Source organism: Onychostoma macrolepis, chromosome 10 (genome assembly GCF_012432095.1).
Source record: "Onychostoma macrolepis isolate SWU-2019 chromosome 10, ASM1243209v1, whole genome shotgun sequence".
NCBI classification, from domain to species: Eukaryota; Metazoa; Chordata; class Actinopteri; order Cypriniformes; family Cyprinidae; genus Onychostoma; species Onychostoma macrolepis.
The window spans coordinates 14,080,966-14,099,286 of NC_081164.1; the positions used below are offsets into that span (position 1 = coordinate 14,080,966).

At 34.9% G+C, this 18,321-nt stretch overlaps 1 protein-coding gene across 1 annotated transcript in view; it reads right to left on the minus strand.

Annotated features, from left to right (window-relative positions):
* Positions 1-4,677, minus strand: part of kcnip1b (Kv channel interacting protein 1 b) — a 50,586-nt gene extending 45,909 nt beyond the window's left edge. The window contains exon 1 of the mRNA XM_058789565.1: positions 3,800-4,677. Coding sequence (XP_058645548.1) covers positions 3,800-3,887 — 88 coding nt within the window. The 5' untranslated portion in view covers positions 3,888-4,677. The remainder of the gene's footprint in view (positions 1-3,799) is intronic.
* Positions 4,678-18,321: the final 13,644 nt, after the last annotated feature.

The window sequence follows — 18,321 nt, forward strand, 5'->3', positions numbered from 1 at the left end:
ATTGACCCAGATTCTGAAATAAAACTCTGCTGTTGCTGTAGTAACAGAACTTTCATGCACATTTGATTGACAGATAAACCGCGCGCTCTTATTTCAGTGTTGTTGTTTTTATTATGTGGATATTTCAGCTACCAGTTTGTTTTTTACATTCATTTGAACAACATTAATTTAAAGTTAAAGACTGTCCGCGGCGACTCAGGATGCATATCCAAATCCTGCTGCAGCACAGTGCCACTTACATAGTTTACCATAAAATACACATTATATTTGTCCCAAATTATTCTTAATGTTCATAACGACTTTATCCTAGGCTGGAAGATTGTGTATCTTTCCGCACAACGTTTGTCTTTCTGTCTGTATCTAATAATAGCCATAGGTATCGCTTTCTCTTTCCATTTGCTCTTTGTCAAACACCGTACTTCACAGTCATCGATGCACCTTTGTTAATTCCTGAAGTGAGCTTTTATGTTTACTGTTTTAGACTGCCATCTTGAATTGGGTGCAGTCCCTGTGAGTTGTTCTAAATGCTGCGCTGCTCTCCTCGTCCGGTGTGCGACTATTCCGCCCTTGTATTAAATGCGCGTCCTTGAAAGCGCGCAGTTTTCTAACGTATTTACTTTAAATTCTTAGGTATATGTCAATGGTATGACCTTTCAAATGCGTCTGAAATTACAAAAACATATAAATATATTTAATTGTTTGATCAAAATTATTGCTAGGGACAGTTTGGTAGTCGCTGGATACAGGGACACGTCCCTTCCCAGACAGCAAGCAGTGTCGGCCCAGATCCGGCCCACATCTGGCCCGCATGGATTTCATGTTGCTGTCTGGGTTGCGTCCCCCCAACCAGTTATGTTTGGTTATATTTTGTTTTTATACAAAACATAACCAAAATAGTCCTTTTTGGTTATGTTTTGTATAAAGGTAATTATGTATGGTTTGTAAAGGTAATTCCAACTTGTTATCTCACATTGGATTTCCACACAGAGGAAAAAAAGTCAGAATTAAGTGATATAAACACATAATTGTGAGATACAAACTCAGAATTAAGGGGAAAAAGTAAAAATACAGAGTTTACATCTCGCAATTCTGATTTTTCTCCCTTACAATTCTGATTTTACATTTCACCGTTTGTTTTTTACGCCACACACTCTCAGAAATAAAGGTACAAAAGCTGTCACAGGGGCGGTACCTTTTCAAAATTAGGTTCAAATATGAACACTTTAAGTACTAATATGTACCTTTAAGGTACCAACATGGACACTTTAGGTACAAACATGTACCTTTTGAAAAGGTACTGCCCCAGTGACAGCTTTTGTACCTTTATTTCTGAGAGTGCAGAAAAAAAGGTAATTGCATCTTTTTATTGCGCAATTCTGAACAAAAGTCTGAATTGTGAGAAAAAAGTCAGACTTGTGAGATAAAAATTCGCAATTACATCTTTACTTTTTTTATTGTGTGGAATGGGATTCAATAGTTTCGTACTTTACTATTTATAAATATCCCACACTGCTATTCCATTCTGTTCCATTCTACTAAAGATTCTCTTCACAATTCTATTCTATTTTATTTAGTTTGCATTCTTTTTTCTACTCTGTTCTGCTAAATATTTTATAATGTTTAAAGATTCTGTTCTATTTTAAGTTTCCATTTTCTACTGTTCTGCTGAAGATTCTATTCTATTGAAGATTCCATTCCGTTCTTCTGTATAGAGAAGAACAGAATAGTATGATTCGATTCTGTTCTATTGAAAAGTTATTCTACTCTATCATGCTAACATGTAATTATATTGTTCCGTTAAAGTTTTTGTTCTATTGTACTATATTCGGCTAATGATTTTATTCAGTTCTGCAAAAAACAGCAACTATATATTATATTAAGATAAGTATTCTATTTGAATCCATTAAAGATTATTTTATTGTGTTTAAGTTTCCAAACTGTTCCAATGTATAGATTCAATCTATTATTCTCTGTAGTGAAGAATAGAATCCATGCTATAGATTTCATTTTATTAATGATTTGTTCAAGTGTTGTCCTCTGCTACTTTAAGTATTCTGTTGTATTCTGCAAAAGATTGTACTGTATTGAATTGCATTGTATTCTGTTCTACTCTAACCGAATCTTTAGCAGTTCCTTCAGGGTGGAAGGGTTATCTACTATTCATCTGCTTCTTTATTTATTTTTATTCACACAGCCTAAGATAACACTAAGATAAGCTCAGAGCACACAAATACAAAATATTTGAGTCACAGCTTCCTTTCCCAGCTTTAGTGCACTGTGGTCTGCTATAGTGGTCTAGAGACTGGTTTAAATTCTATACTGTGGCTCCAAATCCTCAATATCCTCTTTAAATTAACTTCCTACTCCCCTGTGTATAGGAAGAGTATCTATCTGTGAGGAAGATATAATGAAGGAGTGTAGAGATAGTGGGGTTCATCATGCAGTGTGCGGTGAGGTTCCGGCTCTCTGCACTCAGTGACAGCAGATAAACAGCCACTGCTTGGTTCCAGCATCTTAACGGGCCCCGTCGGCATGGAGACGAACCATGCAGTGCTTTTTCTGCTGACACAGTGCTATGGTACTCGAAAAACAGATAAGAGGGATGAAAGAGAAAAACGAAGATCATTGCCAAACTAAGAATCCAGACTGCTCTGCCAAGAAAAAAGAAAAAAAAGACAAAAAGGGGATTTTTCCTTTGGAATCGAGTTGAGGTGTAAATGTGTGCAGATGAAAGATTCCAGGTGAAGCGTGAAAGAGTGAGGTGTTGGAATTCCATTCTAATATTGGCACATCTTACTATTTGGCACTACGATAAACAGCTTGTAATATCAAAAGAGAAACAACGGACAAAAAAGTGAATACAATCAATGTGAATACAGGTAAATTGGGACACTATCCAAAATTTTGAGTTGTTTTAAAATATGATGCCAAATGGCTCATGTCCCCAGAAATAATACCATTTTAAATAGCTAAATTTCTCCTCTACACTATACAAAGGAAAAATGAAGGAATATTAAAAATGTCATGAAATTTCATATTTTTAAAAAATCATAATAATTATTAACAATATTATTAAAACAAATACTTTATTTTAAATATAATATAGAATAACAACATTTATATGATAGAAAAACAATATGTATTAAATATAAGGATATTTTACAGAAAATATAAAGTAAAAAACTTATGAATATAATATAAAATACCTTATAATAATTATATTAAAAACTTTATATTAAATAGTAAATACATGCTACAACAAAAAATGTTAAGTATAAAATAACAATATAATAAATATGAGCCTTTTATTGAATATATTACAGTATTTCTTACAGAAAATATAATATTTAAAATAAAATCTTCATATTAAATATCATACTAAAAATAAAAACATTTTTAAGAAATATTAAAAACATGTACTTTATCATAAATAGAACGTTAAAAACTTTATACTGAATATCATTAAAACACAAATTTATAGTAAATATTAAAACTAAAATGTTATTAAATATAATATTAATAACAAATACTGAAAAAATATTAAAAAAACTAATATTGAATATAATATTACAGTAAAATACATCAATCTGATATTTAAAACAAAAAATAAATAAATATATTAAAATATATGATAAATGTAATATTTTAAAATATATTGAATATAATATTAAAAACCATCTTTGAAAAAAAAAAGAAAAACACTTTATAATTTGTCCCACTTTACCTGTACTCACCATTTTAAACAAGCTTGTTTCCTTTTTTTTTTTCTTTGAGTTTGATGTTAATGCAGGTGTCTTACCTTTGCTGAGGGTTCCCGAGACAAGCCTCTGAAGGGACTGAATGAGCTTTAGCACCCCCTGTCTGCAGCGGCTGGTACAGCCAGCCATGATGAGAGAGGATCCAAGGGTGCACAGACAGCCCCTACAACAGCCTAAACACTGCTTTCACCAGCGGTGCTCACAGACGAGACGTACGTCCCATACAAGCCTCTCCGTGGTCTCCAGACTGCTTCTCACACCGCCTCTTGCTCGTCCAGTCTCACAAGAGCTGCTCTTTTAACAATGGGTTCCAAGTCCAAGAATGAGATGAGCAGGATGCCCAGACAACACACACACACACACACCTTTCACCCACTGTCCCCACACACACTCACTCACACGTGCACAAACACACACAAGATGCTCACAAAGTGCCTGAACCTGTTTTCCTCTGCCTCTGTGCCAACCGTTTAAAGAAGAGTTGCTGAAACAGCCGACTGCTGCTGCGAAAGTTAGAGGGGGAAAGTTGGTGAGTGCTGCAGGCTCAAAGCTCAGAGACTGACCTGATGAATTATTAAGAGGATGGCAAGAGCCCGCTGCTGCGCTACAAGGACTAAGAACTGCTCGAAGGAAGTTGAGTGTCCATGGAGACAAAAGAGTGGCTTTCCTCTTCCTTGATGATGCTTCTCCTGGTTACGCCTCTGCCTCTCTCTTCCTCTAGTTGTATGTGTGTGCGTGTGTGGTGTGTGTTGTGTGGTGTTGTGGCGAGAAGTCTGTGGTCCGCTGCAGCGTTTCCGACTGCTCTGCGCTGCTGGACAGATCCCTGCAGAATAAAACTGAAGACTACTCCTCTCTCATTCTCTCTCTCTCTCACTTTCTCTCTCTCTCTCACTTTCTCTCTCTCTCTCACTTTCTCTCTCACTCAGGAAGCATCTCTTGCACACCTCTCTCACACTTGCCTTGTAGTAGCTAAGCTAAAATATATTAGAATCTATTCTATTGTACTCTTTTCTGTTTTGCTCTGCTCTATCTTTCTCAAGTGTTTGAATTAGATTCTCTTCTATGCAAGTTTCTATTTATTGTACAACACTCTGTTGTAATCTACTCCATTATGTTAAAGAATATATTCTATTAAAATCTCTTCTTCTGCTGTATTATACTGCATCACGTTATAGTAAAGATTCTATTCTATTCTATTTAGGGATGCACAATATTATCGGATCGATATCGTAATCGGCCGATAATAGCTTTAAATGTACATTTCGGCATCGGCCCGATATGAAAAATTATGCCCATATGTCTTGCAATGATTAGATCATGTCAACAGTGTGACTCATTCTTGAAGCAAAGTTTTGCCTGAATGGTGATTAGATTCACTGTTTTGGATTGCTGCATTTAAACTGAGAATGCATGTACAGAATGACTCCTTCGGTGTGTGATAGAGTAAACAGTAATAGCATGTGCAGCGGCAGCCTCCCCCCGGTCCTAATGCCTGTTCGGTGAGAACTTTTAATTCCGTAGGGGGCGCTGTTGGCCTACTTCTAATAAAATGAAATGAAATACACAAATAACATTTAGACTGTGTTTCTGATTAAATAAAGCAGTAAGTGATGTCATAAAATTATGAGTATGTTTTGATTTAAAGGTCAGAAGTAGGGCTGGGCGATATATCGAACACGATATTCATGCGCATCTCGTCAGTAAAGCTGGGTCCGTGATTAACGCTAAATCTAGATGAATATAAGATGAATCGCCTTCGATAATGAACGCGATATTGCGTAGCTTGTCAGTGAACTACGGCTCTGTGTATTAAATGGTGTTCTATTTGAAAACAGGTGATGGAGATTTAGCGCTAATCACGGAACCGGCTTTACTGACGAGATGCGCATGAATATCGTGTTCGATATATCGCCCAGCCCTAGTCAGAAGCTATAGCTTACATGAATGGGGGAAAAAAATCACAAACATGACACTTGTAAATTAAATAATAATAACACATTCATTAATGTGTAATATGTTATATTTTTTAAACAAATTATGAGCTCTAAAAGATTTTCAGAATTTTTACAACTGTTTTACTTTAGACCATCTACAAATGTTAAATCTTAAAATAAAATGTTAATGTTACTACTGCATCTTTCTGGGGAAAGAAATGCAGCGATTGATATATATAGTTCATTTATAGTTATTTTCAAAGCTTCAATGTACTGTCATTATGTCACGAATCTGGTCTGCACTTCCGTTCACTCACCACTAGAGGTCACCCGCTCATCACATGGACTCTGGCACTTCACCATCTAACTACATTTCCCATCATCCATTACTGATCACAGCTGTCACCAATCACTCATTGCACCAATCACCCGCACACCTGATCCTACGCACACACTGATCACATACCCTATTTCAACCCTGGACCTTCTTTCCGTCACTGCCGAGTATTGTATGCATTATCGCTGCCCTACAGAGCCCCGTTAGTTTTCCTTGCCTTGCCTTGTCTAGCCTAGCCTTTGTCGGATTGTGTTTTCCCCTGCCTGAACCATCGCTGACGTTTTTGGATTACCTCTCCTGTCTCGCCCCTTTGGATACAGTTCGCCGATCGTCGACCCACGCTTGTCTCTGTTAACTCTTTGCATTGCCTTTATATACCTGTCTGCCATTGTTCGACCCTGCCTGTTTGACCACGTCTCTGGTAAATAAAAGTCTGCATATGGATCCGCACGTCTCATGTCTCATCAGCCCCGTAACACATTATAAAATAACTTCATTATTGATTATTTAATTCTAATTATTAAGTTTTTGTTAAAAACTAACCAAAATGAAAAATAATTTGCTTATAATTTCCAAACAAAAGGAAATATATCGGTATCGGCAAAAAGAGTTGAAAAATATTGGCATATCAGATATCGGCAAAAATCCAATATCGTGCATCCCTATTTCTGTTGGATCTCTATTCTTCTGTTACGTTCAGCTAGATTCAATTATATTCTGTTCCATTCTAGTAAACTTAAAGATTATATTCTATTTACTCTCTATTAAATTTATTCTATATGATAATCTATTTTGTTTAAGATCACATTCCATTAAAACCTGCTTCTTCTGCTATATTTCTATTCTATTCTATTTTCTTTTGTATGTCATACTATTATGTTAAAGATCATATTCCATTAAGAATATTTCTGCTCTATTTTGCTAGATGCTATTCTACTAAGGTTTTTATTCTATTCTATTCTATTCTTATATTCTGCTACTTTACATTATATTATATACTCTACTTTGTTCTATGTTATTCTATTAAAAACTCCATTATTTTCTGCTCTATTTTTAGATTATAGTAACTATTCTATTCTATTCTATTTTATAAAATGCACTTTGTCAACTATAAGAATGACAGAAACCAATAAAACAGTTTGTGCTACAAACCACTGTGTTTATGGTTACAGTAATAAATTATGTAGTATGATGAAAAAATACCAGTTTGGAGTATCGATCAGCAAAACAGACTCTTTTTAATATATATTTTTTACCTTAACAAGCCTATATTTAATCTAAAATTTAGAAACTTTTGTTACAAGTTTTGTTATAAGTTACATTTATATATAACTAAATGTAACTAAACATATAGATTCTTGATTTGAGAATATCAGTAATGTATTATTAGGTACAATATTGCTTGTTTAAAATATCATTGGCCCCACCCCTAAATTCCCACGCACAACTCATTCCAACTTCTCGCCCTCATTTATCATTCTTGCCCTGGCTGAGGGGAACCCAAAATAGGCAGACAGACGAAGAGGAAAGTGAGAGAGAAAGAGGGAAGAGGTAATGAGAAGTGACAGCTGTGATAGATGGCAGGATGATGCTGGAGGAATGAGACAGATAAAGTTAAAAGGAAATGTGAAGGAAAGATGCAACGCAAAGTGATATGCAAAGATTTGGATGAGCCACTGTCTCTCTCTTCTCCCAAGAAAAATACCCCCATAATCTCACATGTGTCTCCAATAGGGTATTAGAAGAGATTTCAATAATGTCTCAGACTGTGCTCAGATGTGCCAAGATACCAAAGTCTGCAGTCAAAGGAAGAGTTCTCAATATCAAGTTTTCTTCAGTCAAAACAAACTGTGCATTAGCATCCACATATATTATATGCTTTGCCAACAACTATATACATTTTCTCCTAAGGAATTTTAAAAGGCACATCTGGTAATACCACAATGAAATAGCTGAGAGCTTCTTGGAAACAACAACCTCAGAGATATAAACAATTTTTAGGCATGAAGCAACATTTTATAATGTAATTTTAAATATAGCGGTAATGTGATAATTGAATATTTGTTTCTTTGTTTGAATATTTCTGCCAGTGGGAGGTTTGTAAAGGTTAGGTTTAGCACGTCCCCAGAGCAGATGCTTCTTATTCTATTAGACATGCTCAGAAAAGCCCTTTTATGTCCTGCATTGCATATTGCAATATTTTTGGACTGTGTGGGTGGAAGTGCAAAGTGGATAGAAAGCAAGCAAGACAGAGTGAGAGTTTTGTTTTTATTGATTAGGAGATTTACATAACCGAAGTAATAGAATCTCAACAGTCTTCAGAGTCTAGATTTCCTTTTATATTTCAGTTCTGCTTCAGCAAGATTCTGAATCTTTTATAAGCATAGATGAAAATAAAAGCAGTTATTCTTGTGCCTAAAACAATAAAAATGGTTTCTCACATAATTATGGAGAAACAAGCACATATACTGCAAAAATTAAGCACTCACAATATGCGACAGACATCTGTAAAGCACTCAGGTTGCTTGTGTTAGTGCAGCGTATGTTATAAGAGAGCAGGAGGATTCACTCCAAGCAGGAGAATCAGCTCAGAACAGCTGCAGTGAGGTTCAGTCCTACAAAGATGTGCTTCACTTCTGCAGGTCTGACATCCCCAATTCTGTTTGTCGATCACTTTGCAAACTGCTGGATGCTTTTGTTTGGGGTGCATTTAGTCGAACTGCATTTGAAGAGTCACAAATTATATATGCAGAAAAAGCATATTGTGTATATGTAAATGAGTATGTATGTGTTCTTGCATAAGTGTTTAATGCATGCTTATTTTATGCATATTTTGTTCTTTCCTCTTTATTTGAATACATATTGAATAGCAATACTGATATCTTGACCAGGACAATTGATCATAATTTAATAAAATTGCATATTAGAATAATATAGAGTAAAATAATTTATAATGAAAAAAATCCATCAGTTTAAAAAAATAAATAAATAAATAATAAAAAAAGAATAATATTTGATTTTATATTTATTTTTTGGTATAATCTGCTTAGTGTCATATGTTTGCATTAAATAATAATAGTAAAATTAGACAGAGAGAGAGTTTATATTTAGTTTTTTTTTCTGTAAAATGCTCAATCTAATTGGTTTGCATGAAATAATAAATAAAATAAACAATAATAATCATAAATATTAATACAATTATATATAATGCTCAGACTGTATATATAAAAGATTATGAATATATACACGGTAGAAACTGGCTCAAAAAAGGAGCAAAACATCTACTTCAGTTCTTGCTCTATTCCAAACACAGAGTTCCTTCAAGGACTGATGGTTTGCATACAGCTAACGATTCTCTAGTGTACCCATTAAAAATGCCATCCCATCCCAATCTATCTCACAAAGTCTGAGCAACTCCCACAAAATATTCTTTGCCACACACCGACTCACTCCAGAGACTCTGTTGCCATTCCATCACACTATCTAAGCGCACCCATCTCAGGCTATTTTTTTACTGCTAACCATTTAATGAAGCTGCCACGGCTCACACTTACACACAAACATACAGTGATTCATGCACGCTTAGGGCAAGGAACTGCACTTGGCACTGTTGAATTAACCTTCAGACTACTCTTTAGCTCCCCTGCACCTGTTCAATCCCACTGCTCTTAACAGCACAGTCTTCTAGACCGCTTACTTTTTGAAATTCTAATTAAAAAACTAAATCTATCTGAATAAAACTCTTTAAAATACTTAGCAAGGTCATGCAAAAATCTACAAAAGTCACGATTTTGATTGACACAGGCTACCTGTCAGACATGTATCAACTGTGTGTGAGAACTGCAGTGAATTTGCTGTGTTCTAGTTTAGATACAAGCAGTAGATACAGCAAAACCCATGAGATTACAGATACAAAATTCAACTCGTCTATTTTATAGTTATCTATTTTAATAAGCTTATTTTCAGAAACAAAAAGAGAAAATGAGGCATCATTCTCGTTCAAGAGTTTAAACACATTTTTAATGGTCATTAGCAATGCTGCTTTTGGTAACTGGACTTTGCAGCTTCCCAGAATACCGTAGCAACTGGCAGTTTGTCTTTCTGTCTATTTCTTTTGGTGACTGTAAATCCTATACAAACCTCGATCTTTTAAAATTATTTAAAAACTTTCTTACAAGGCTTTGTCAAGTCAACAAAAATGTCAAATCGACTTTTAGTTTTAAGCGTCAATATATTGTGCAAGACAAAGTTTGTTTGAAAAAAATTGAGAAAAGAAAAACAAACTGATATGCAAATATAATTATAACTAAAATAAAATATATTCTCTGTAAGTCTTCATATACACAGTTTGCTTTTTGAGTAAATATATCTTGTATTAAAAATGTTCTAAATAAAATGTTAGATATTTTTACTGGAAAAAAGAATAAAAAATCTGACTACAAAAGTACTTTTTGCAGTGTTAACATCTGAATATGGCTTCTAATTTGCTTCAGTTAGGAGAGCGAACAAGAGAGAAAGTTAATGATCTAGAGAGAGTTAATATGATAAAATGAGGTAGTGGTATGACATAAATGTAGTGTAATTTATGAAGAGAGATAATAATACATTGGGATATAATGATATAAAGCAAGACTAATTTGCACTCACAAGCCAAAATTATAAAACTCAATGGCACCTAATGGATTACAGCACACCACCCCTCCACTATCCTGCTACACCTGAAAATGCAGTCACTGTAAAGTAAGATACCACAGCCTCTATTTAGCGCAGCGTTATATGCGATAATGGACAGAGCGTGTGTGATTTAAGTGTGTTTGATAGGTGACACATAGCAGGTGCCAGACTGTTGTGGCACCACATCTCAGAAGCAAACTGGAAGAAGGTTTCAAACTGACAGGAAGGTACGCACCTAGTGAAATCTCAACAGAACAATGAGTCCATATACTGTCAGCTAAGAATGCTATAGTGAAATATTACAATAATCCACATGACTGCAGTCCATCAGTTAATGTCTTGTGAGGTGAAAAGCTGTGTTTTTGTAAAAAACAAATCCAGCAAGGCATTTTAATTTTAAACTATTGCTTCTGGCCAGAATACATGTTCATAATCCATAACAATGCTTCTTCCAGTTAAAAAAAAAACTCCCTCTTAAAAACTCTCCTGTTATCCGCTCACATCAAAATCCATTGACATATGTGACCTTGGACCACAAAACCAGTCTTAAGTTGCTGGGGTATATTTGTAGCAATAGTCAAAAATACATTGTATGGGTCAAATCAAAATTACTGATTTTTCTTTTATGCCAAAAATCATTAGGACATTAAATAAAGATCATGTTCCATGAAGATATTTTGTAAATTTCCTACAGTAAATATATCAAAACTTAATTTTTGATTAGTAATATGCATAGCTAATAACTTCATTTGGACAGCTTTAAAGGCAATTTTCTCAATATTTAGATTTTTTTGCACACTCAGATTCCAGATTTTCAAATAGTTGTATCTCGGCCAAATATTGTCCTATCATAACAAACCATACATCAATGGAAAGCTTATTTATTCAGCTTTCAGATGATGCATATATAAATATAAATTCCGAAAAATTGACCCTTATGACTGGTTTTGTGGTCCAGGGTCACATATTTATTTAAGACTGTTCTCAATTGTAAGCAGTGTTTGATTTGTGCATATTTCTCTCCTGATTGAGATGAGATGACTTTTTCGCTGGAGAAAGCAATATTATGGAGAGGACACACATTTTAGCTGAAAGCAATGGTTTAAAGTTAAAAACCTCTTAATGATGGATTTGTTTATTACAAACATGCAGTTTGTGGATTACTTACATTACTTGTGGATTATTGTGTTGTTTTTTAAGCTGTTTGGATTTTCATTCTGACGGCACCCATTCACTTCAGAGGATCCATTGGTGAGCAAGTTGTGTAATGCTACATTTCTCCAAATCTGTTCTAATGAAGAAACAAACTCAGCTACGTCTTGGATGGCCTGAGGGTGAGTACATTTTCATTTTGGTGAACTATTCCTTTAAACCCAAGTGCTGTTTAAACATGGTCCATGATGGCCCAGACATGTTCATAAACCTATCTTATTTTATATTGGATCAAGCATCTTTAGGTGACGGTTTGCTTGAGCAATGGTTACCCCATCGGAAACAGTGTAAGACTGTGATTCAGGATGCATGGACAACAATACCTGAAGAAATTTCCAGCATCTCATGGTCTCCATGGCTCACAAAATACTGGGATTGGGGAAGGTAATGGCAATGCAGCATGTATTTGTTTTTTCCTTGTGTGCTGGACGAAACAGAGTGTTAAACCTGATGTCACCTGAAGTAAAAATAGACACTACCATCTAGATCCTGACTCGCATGCATGCCCCTGAATGAAACCATGTGATGCTGCTCTCTTTCCCCCCTCACTCTCTCTTTTCCTCTCTCTCCTCCTCTTTATTTTGTCTCTACACTATATAAACAATTCTAAGTAACACACAATCCACTGTGCAGGCTGTTTCCACCACCCAGCTCAGAAATATCCCAGGCTTTTGGAGCTCATCTGACATTAAGAGTAACAGACATAACATTTTGCTCATATTCACACGTAGGTAATTGTTTTCTTCATGTTCCCATCGGGAAAGGAGAGATAGTGTGCTTTAATCACGCTGCTTTTCTTCACCGCTCTGACCATCCATGTCCAGGAGAAATCCCTCTGGGCTCTTTCTGTCATCATCTTGCTTTCTCTCTCGCTGTGGTGAATTTTTTCCTGGTTGCTGGTCTCATGTGATTTGCATTGTTCTAGTGTTTAGTATTTTGGGGGTTCTTTGGAGATAATCTGTATGAAGGTCTGTTTGGTATTCCTGAATAATTCAATGAAACCTTCTGTCTAGCTTTTCTCACATTTGATCTAAAACTAGACTGTGCTAAATAAGAATATTTACATTTTACTTTTTATAAAGCTTAATTTTTTTAAAGATTTTATTGTATCACGATTAGTCTTTTAATATGTACTTAGAGCCTTTATAAAACTAATGGTTTGTGCTACTTGAATATTGCAGTAGAAGTGCTTCTTGAACCTCTCCGATGATTGGTCCTTTGCGTCATGTGACCCCTTACATCAGCACATTTTGGCTGCCCTTAACAGAAACGGTGCATCCATCAAAGTTTCGCCCTTGTGAGCAAAATAGAGCACAGTTTTATGATCATTAATTATGAAAGACTAAAAGTAAGCAATGAAGATGCTGGCATAAGGAAATCTACATGAAAATCAATGCTGTGAGGTTCAAGGGCAGGGGATTCGAGAGAGAGAGAGAGAGAGATTTGTAAGTGTTTGGGTTAAAGTTACGTAGTGCGCAAACACTAACACATGAACGCAAAACATAGTTATATAACTCAAGGAGACAGACAGATTTTTAGACCACAGTGTTTCATACTTCACTGGGCTGAGGACATTTTCAGTAACTCGCTCTCTTTTTCTCTGTGTCACATAGTGCTTCTTGTTGTAATATTTGGTTATGACTGTCATAACTCATCTTTTGAAAAAGAAAAGTGATCCACACAGTACTGTTAGTGTCACACACATACACATACACACACCAACAAAACCATGTCGAGAGCTCTCCCTGACTTGAGTCTGAAGGGGAAAAAGAGCCACAAAAATTACAGGATTCTTTAATTGTGTATTGATATATTTACTAAAGGCAAAGGCAAAGTTTATTTATATAGCACATTTCATACACAGTGGTAATTCAAAGTGCTTTATATTTAAAACAATCATGAAAGAAAAAATAATAATAATCACAACAATAAAAACAAGGAATTTACATTTTTTAAAATAATTTAAAAATTGATTTAAAATGAATTAAAACGGTTAAGAATAATAATGATTATACATAAAGTGCAATCAGTTTGGACATAACAGTGCCCATTCAGTATATGCACAGCTAAACAGATGTGTTTTGAGTCTAGATTTAAATATGGCTACTGATTTAGCACATCTGATCTCTTCTTGAAGCTGGTTCCAACTGTGGGCTGCATAATAGCTAAAAGTGGACTCCCCTTCTTTTGAGTGAACCCTTGGTATTTCTACCTGACTTGATCCTAATGATCTGAGTGGTCTGTTAGGTTTATATTCAGTGAACATATCTGCAATGTATTTAGGTTCTAGGCCACATAGAGATTTATAAACGAGCTGGCGAACCAGTGCAGGAGAAAAGCACAGAACGGACATGCTACTTGGCCATCGGGTGTCGAGCGTCGTGTGTCAGGGCAACTTTGGACCCAGACGCTGCCGACGTGAGCCGACCCCGCAGTCTGCTTTCGTCGCCACTAGTTCGTCGGCTTGGTGTGTGAACATGAGGACTGGTGTGATATGCTCATATTTTCTGGTTCTAGTCAGAATGCTGGCAGCAGCGTTCTGGATGAGCTGCAGCTGTCTAATGGTCTTCATGGGAAGGCCGGTGAGGAGACCATTACAGTAATCCACCCTGCTGGTGATAAAGGCATGAACAAGTTTCTCCAATCTTGACTAGAAACAAAACATCTAATTCTTGCAATGTTTTTGAGATGATTGTATGCTGATTTATTTATTGCTTTGACATGACTACTGAAACTAAGGTCTGACTCCAGAATCACACAAAGATTCTTGACTTGATTTTTAGTTGTTTGACTCATAGAGTCAAGGTATGCATTCACCTTGAGAACTTCATCTTTGTTTCCAAATGCAATGACTGCAGGTTTCTCCTTGTTGAACTGAAGAAAGTTTTGGCACACCCACCTGTTAATTTCATCAATGCATTGGCAGAGGGAATCAATGGGGCTGTAGCCATTTGGCGATAAGGCTAGGTAAATCTGGGTGTCATCTGCATAGCTGTGATAGGCAATTAGTTTTTTCTCATTATTTGACTCAGTGGGAGCATATACCGGATGAACAAGAGTGGTGCAAGAATTGAGCCTTGTGGGACTCACATAATAACATCTCCCTTCTAAGTATGAGTGAGAGGTGTGTTCGACTGGAAGACCAATCGGTACATGGCATCGGTGCACCAATCGGTGCTGCTTCAAGATCAAACACATCTAAGCAGTCTTCAGAGGAAGCGTCAAGTTGGCACGCTTACAGTGTTACCAAGTCCGCGGTTTGCCTCCAAAAACGTGATATTTAGCCCCTGAAATGCGAATCTTACCAGGGGAACCCCTCCAAAAAGTGTATTTTACCCCCCGCAATGTGATTTTTACCGGTGGACCCCCCTTGAAACACGATTGGGCTAGTTTTCAGTAGCAATTGGGCAGGTTTTGTTGTGAAAACCTGGCAACCGTGGCACGCTACACACAGAAATGTTTGAAAGTGTAGCTTATATATGAACGTACTTCACAACTGCACATGGAAATTACTCAAGCGGTAACACTGTTATGGTGCATTTCATTACTGAAGACTTCGACCTTAAGATAATATAGGTTATATGTAATAAGGTAATATATGAAGAGTTTATTTGCAAAAAACTCAGTTTTTAACAATTCTCAGAAATCATGTTTTTTCATTGTGCATTCCAATTAATCTCAGTCCAACTGCAGTTGGGTTATTTTGACTAGATTAAAAAAATAACTTTAAAAATCAGCTAACTAACACAATAAAACACAATAAAAACATGATAAAAAACATGATTTTTGAAAATTAAAAAAAATGGAGCAAATAAACTCTTCATATACATTTTTATTTATTTATTTAAAGTCTGTCTAAAGTTAACAGACAGTGTTTAAAAAGTGCAATCCACATGTTTACATATATGTTTATTACAGTGACTTTGAATGACCTAAATACTGAGTGTGGTAAAGCAACAGATTTGTTTTTATATTTCTACTTTAGTTTGTGTGATTTGTTACTGACTTTCATATTAATGTTTACACCAGGCTTATTTGTCAGTGCTTTATGTTGTCATAATTATTACATGCTTACAAGGCTGGAAGTTCAACAAATCAGTCAATATACTACTGTGATTGTAGTTGTTAAATAAAAATGTCATTCATATCAATTCATGCATCACCTAATTTCATCATAACATATAGGTCTGGCCTACAGAAAATAATATTTATGTTTAATCTATCTAATATTGTGTTGATCATACTATACAATGATTTATTGCTTGTCTTTGTTGAATAATACAGAACATAAAGAGCTTTAAAAAATAATTGCATATTAAATCACAATCGCAATATTGGTAAAAAAATAAAAATCGCAATTAGGTTATTTTTCCAAAATCGTTCAGCCCTACCTTTGTGTCAAACATTTGCAATGAATTGGTTCTTTTGAGTCTGTTTTGAAGCTTAAAAGCTCCAGTCCATATTCATTGTAAACAATGCTTGATCTGTGCATATTTCTCTCCTGATTCAGATGAGACAACTTTTTCACCAGAGAATGCAATATTACGGAGAGGATACATTATTTAGCTGAAAGCAATGGTTTGTTAGGTAAAATACCTCTTAATGATGGATTTGTTTATTACAACATTCAACTTGTGGATTACTTACATTACTTGTGGATTACTGTGATGTTTCTATTAGCTGTTTGGACTCTCATTCTGATGGCACCCATTCACTGCAATTCATTAATGAGCAAGTGATGTAATGCTAAATTTCACCAAATCTATTCTGCTGAAGAAACAAACTCATCTACATCTTGGATGGCCTGAGGGTGAGTACATTTTCATTTTTAGTGAACTATTCCTTTAAAGCCAAATGTTGTTCCAACATGGTGTACATCTTTAGGGAACAGTTTGTTTGAACAATAGTTACGCCATCGAAAACGCTGTGAGATTGTGTACATTTTGGGTCTGCTTTGAAATTTAAAACCTCCATTCCAGTAGGGCAGTTGCGATTAGTCGATTTTAGTCATTTTGCTCCTGTCCACTAACCGGCAAAATACCGGAAGTGGCGCATTTCACGGACGAGAATCCATAAAACACATTTTTAGACTATTTTCCAAGGCTGCATGATATATTAAACCCATTTAAAAATCATAATTAAGCATAATTGTGAATTCACAAACTCTATGATTTAATAAAATAATTATATGTTCTAATACAGTATATGAGCTTTATTATATTGGGTTTATTATATGTTCATCTGGGAGCGCAACGTGCGCCATTTCATCAGATTTGTAAGGTAAATAATTTATAAATCCACACAAACCCAGGAGAATACATCACAATTTCAAAATACAAGCTCAAACCCTTACTCTGAGTTTGCAGGTTTTGGTTTTGATGTCCATATATTCATTTAATTACAGTGGCTATAGCATTTCTGTCCTAAAGAAATGGCCAAATATTAAAGATTAAGTGGACATTTAAATTAAGTGGTTCTTGGTCAATATTAAACAAGGATTAGTTCGTGCAGTAATGTGTAAAAATAATCATAAGGCCGTCGGCGCCCCCTGCAGGCCTTTGTTGTTATGCGTAATGTACACTAGCTCTATTGTTTATAATACTTTATGTATTTTAACAGTTTTGTTCAATAAAACCATATGATTTCTTGCTTTTGATACTGTATTGGAACTAATTATTGTTGCATCATTGCTATTATATATGTATTTTAAGTCATTTTAAAAGCTATTGTTCACTTAAATCTATTTTTATTACCACAAAAAAATATTTTAAAAATATTATAATTACAGGGCCCTATGAAATCCGTTTTATTTCCAAATTCAGTTTTTTTTCCATTTTTTATCTATACTCTTTCTTTTAATAATCAAAAGCATCTCCAATTAATTGATTTTATATTAAAAAAGTATTTTTTTAAATTAATTAATTAATTAATTTATTTTTCAGAAATACTGCACATTTACATTTTTCACCTAAATAAATTCTGATAAATAATATTTCTGGTAAATACTCCTTTAAAAAGTGTTTTATTGATTATAATTGTATTAGTAGTAGACTAGAACATGTCATTCTTACACTATAATACTGAACTTTGATTTCAGTGATTTGGACTATGAGATGGACACTTCTATAGTGGTGAACAGAAATTACACCAAATATAATCTTTGCATTCCCATTTGCTTCAATAGAAATAAATAAATACATAAACAAACAAACAAATAAATAATTATTATGTTGATCGGAAAAGAGAAAGATGTCAAATTTGCCTTCACTCCCAATGCTGTTGTATTAGAAACGCACATGCAGCATCGTGAACTCGATTTCTGTAATTGAATACAACACAAAATGTACTGTTATAAATGTATATTGCATTTTTATTTTTAGAAATTAAAAGATAAAATTCCATTAGA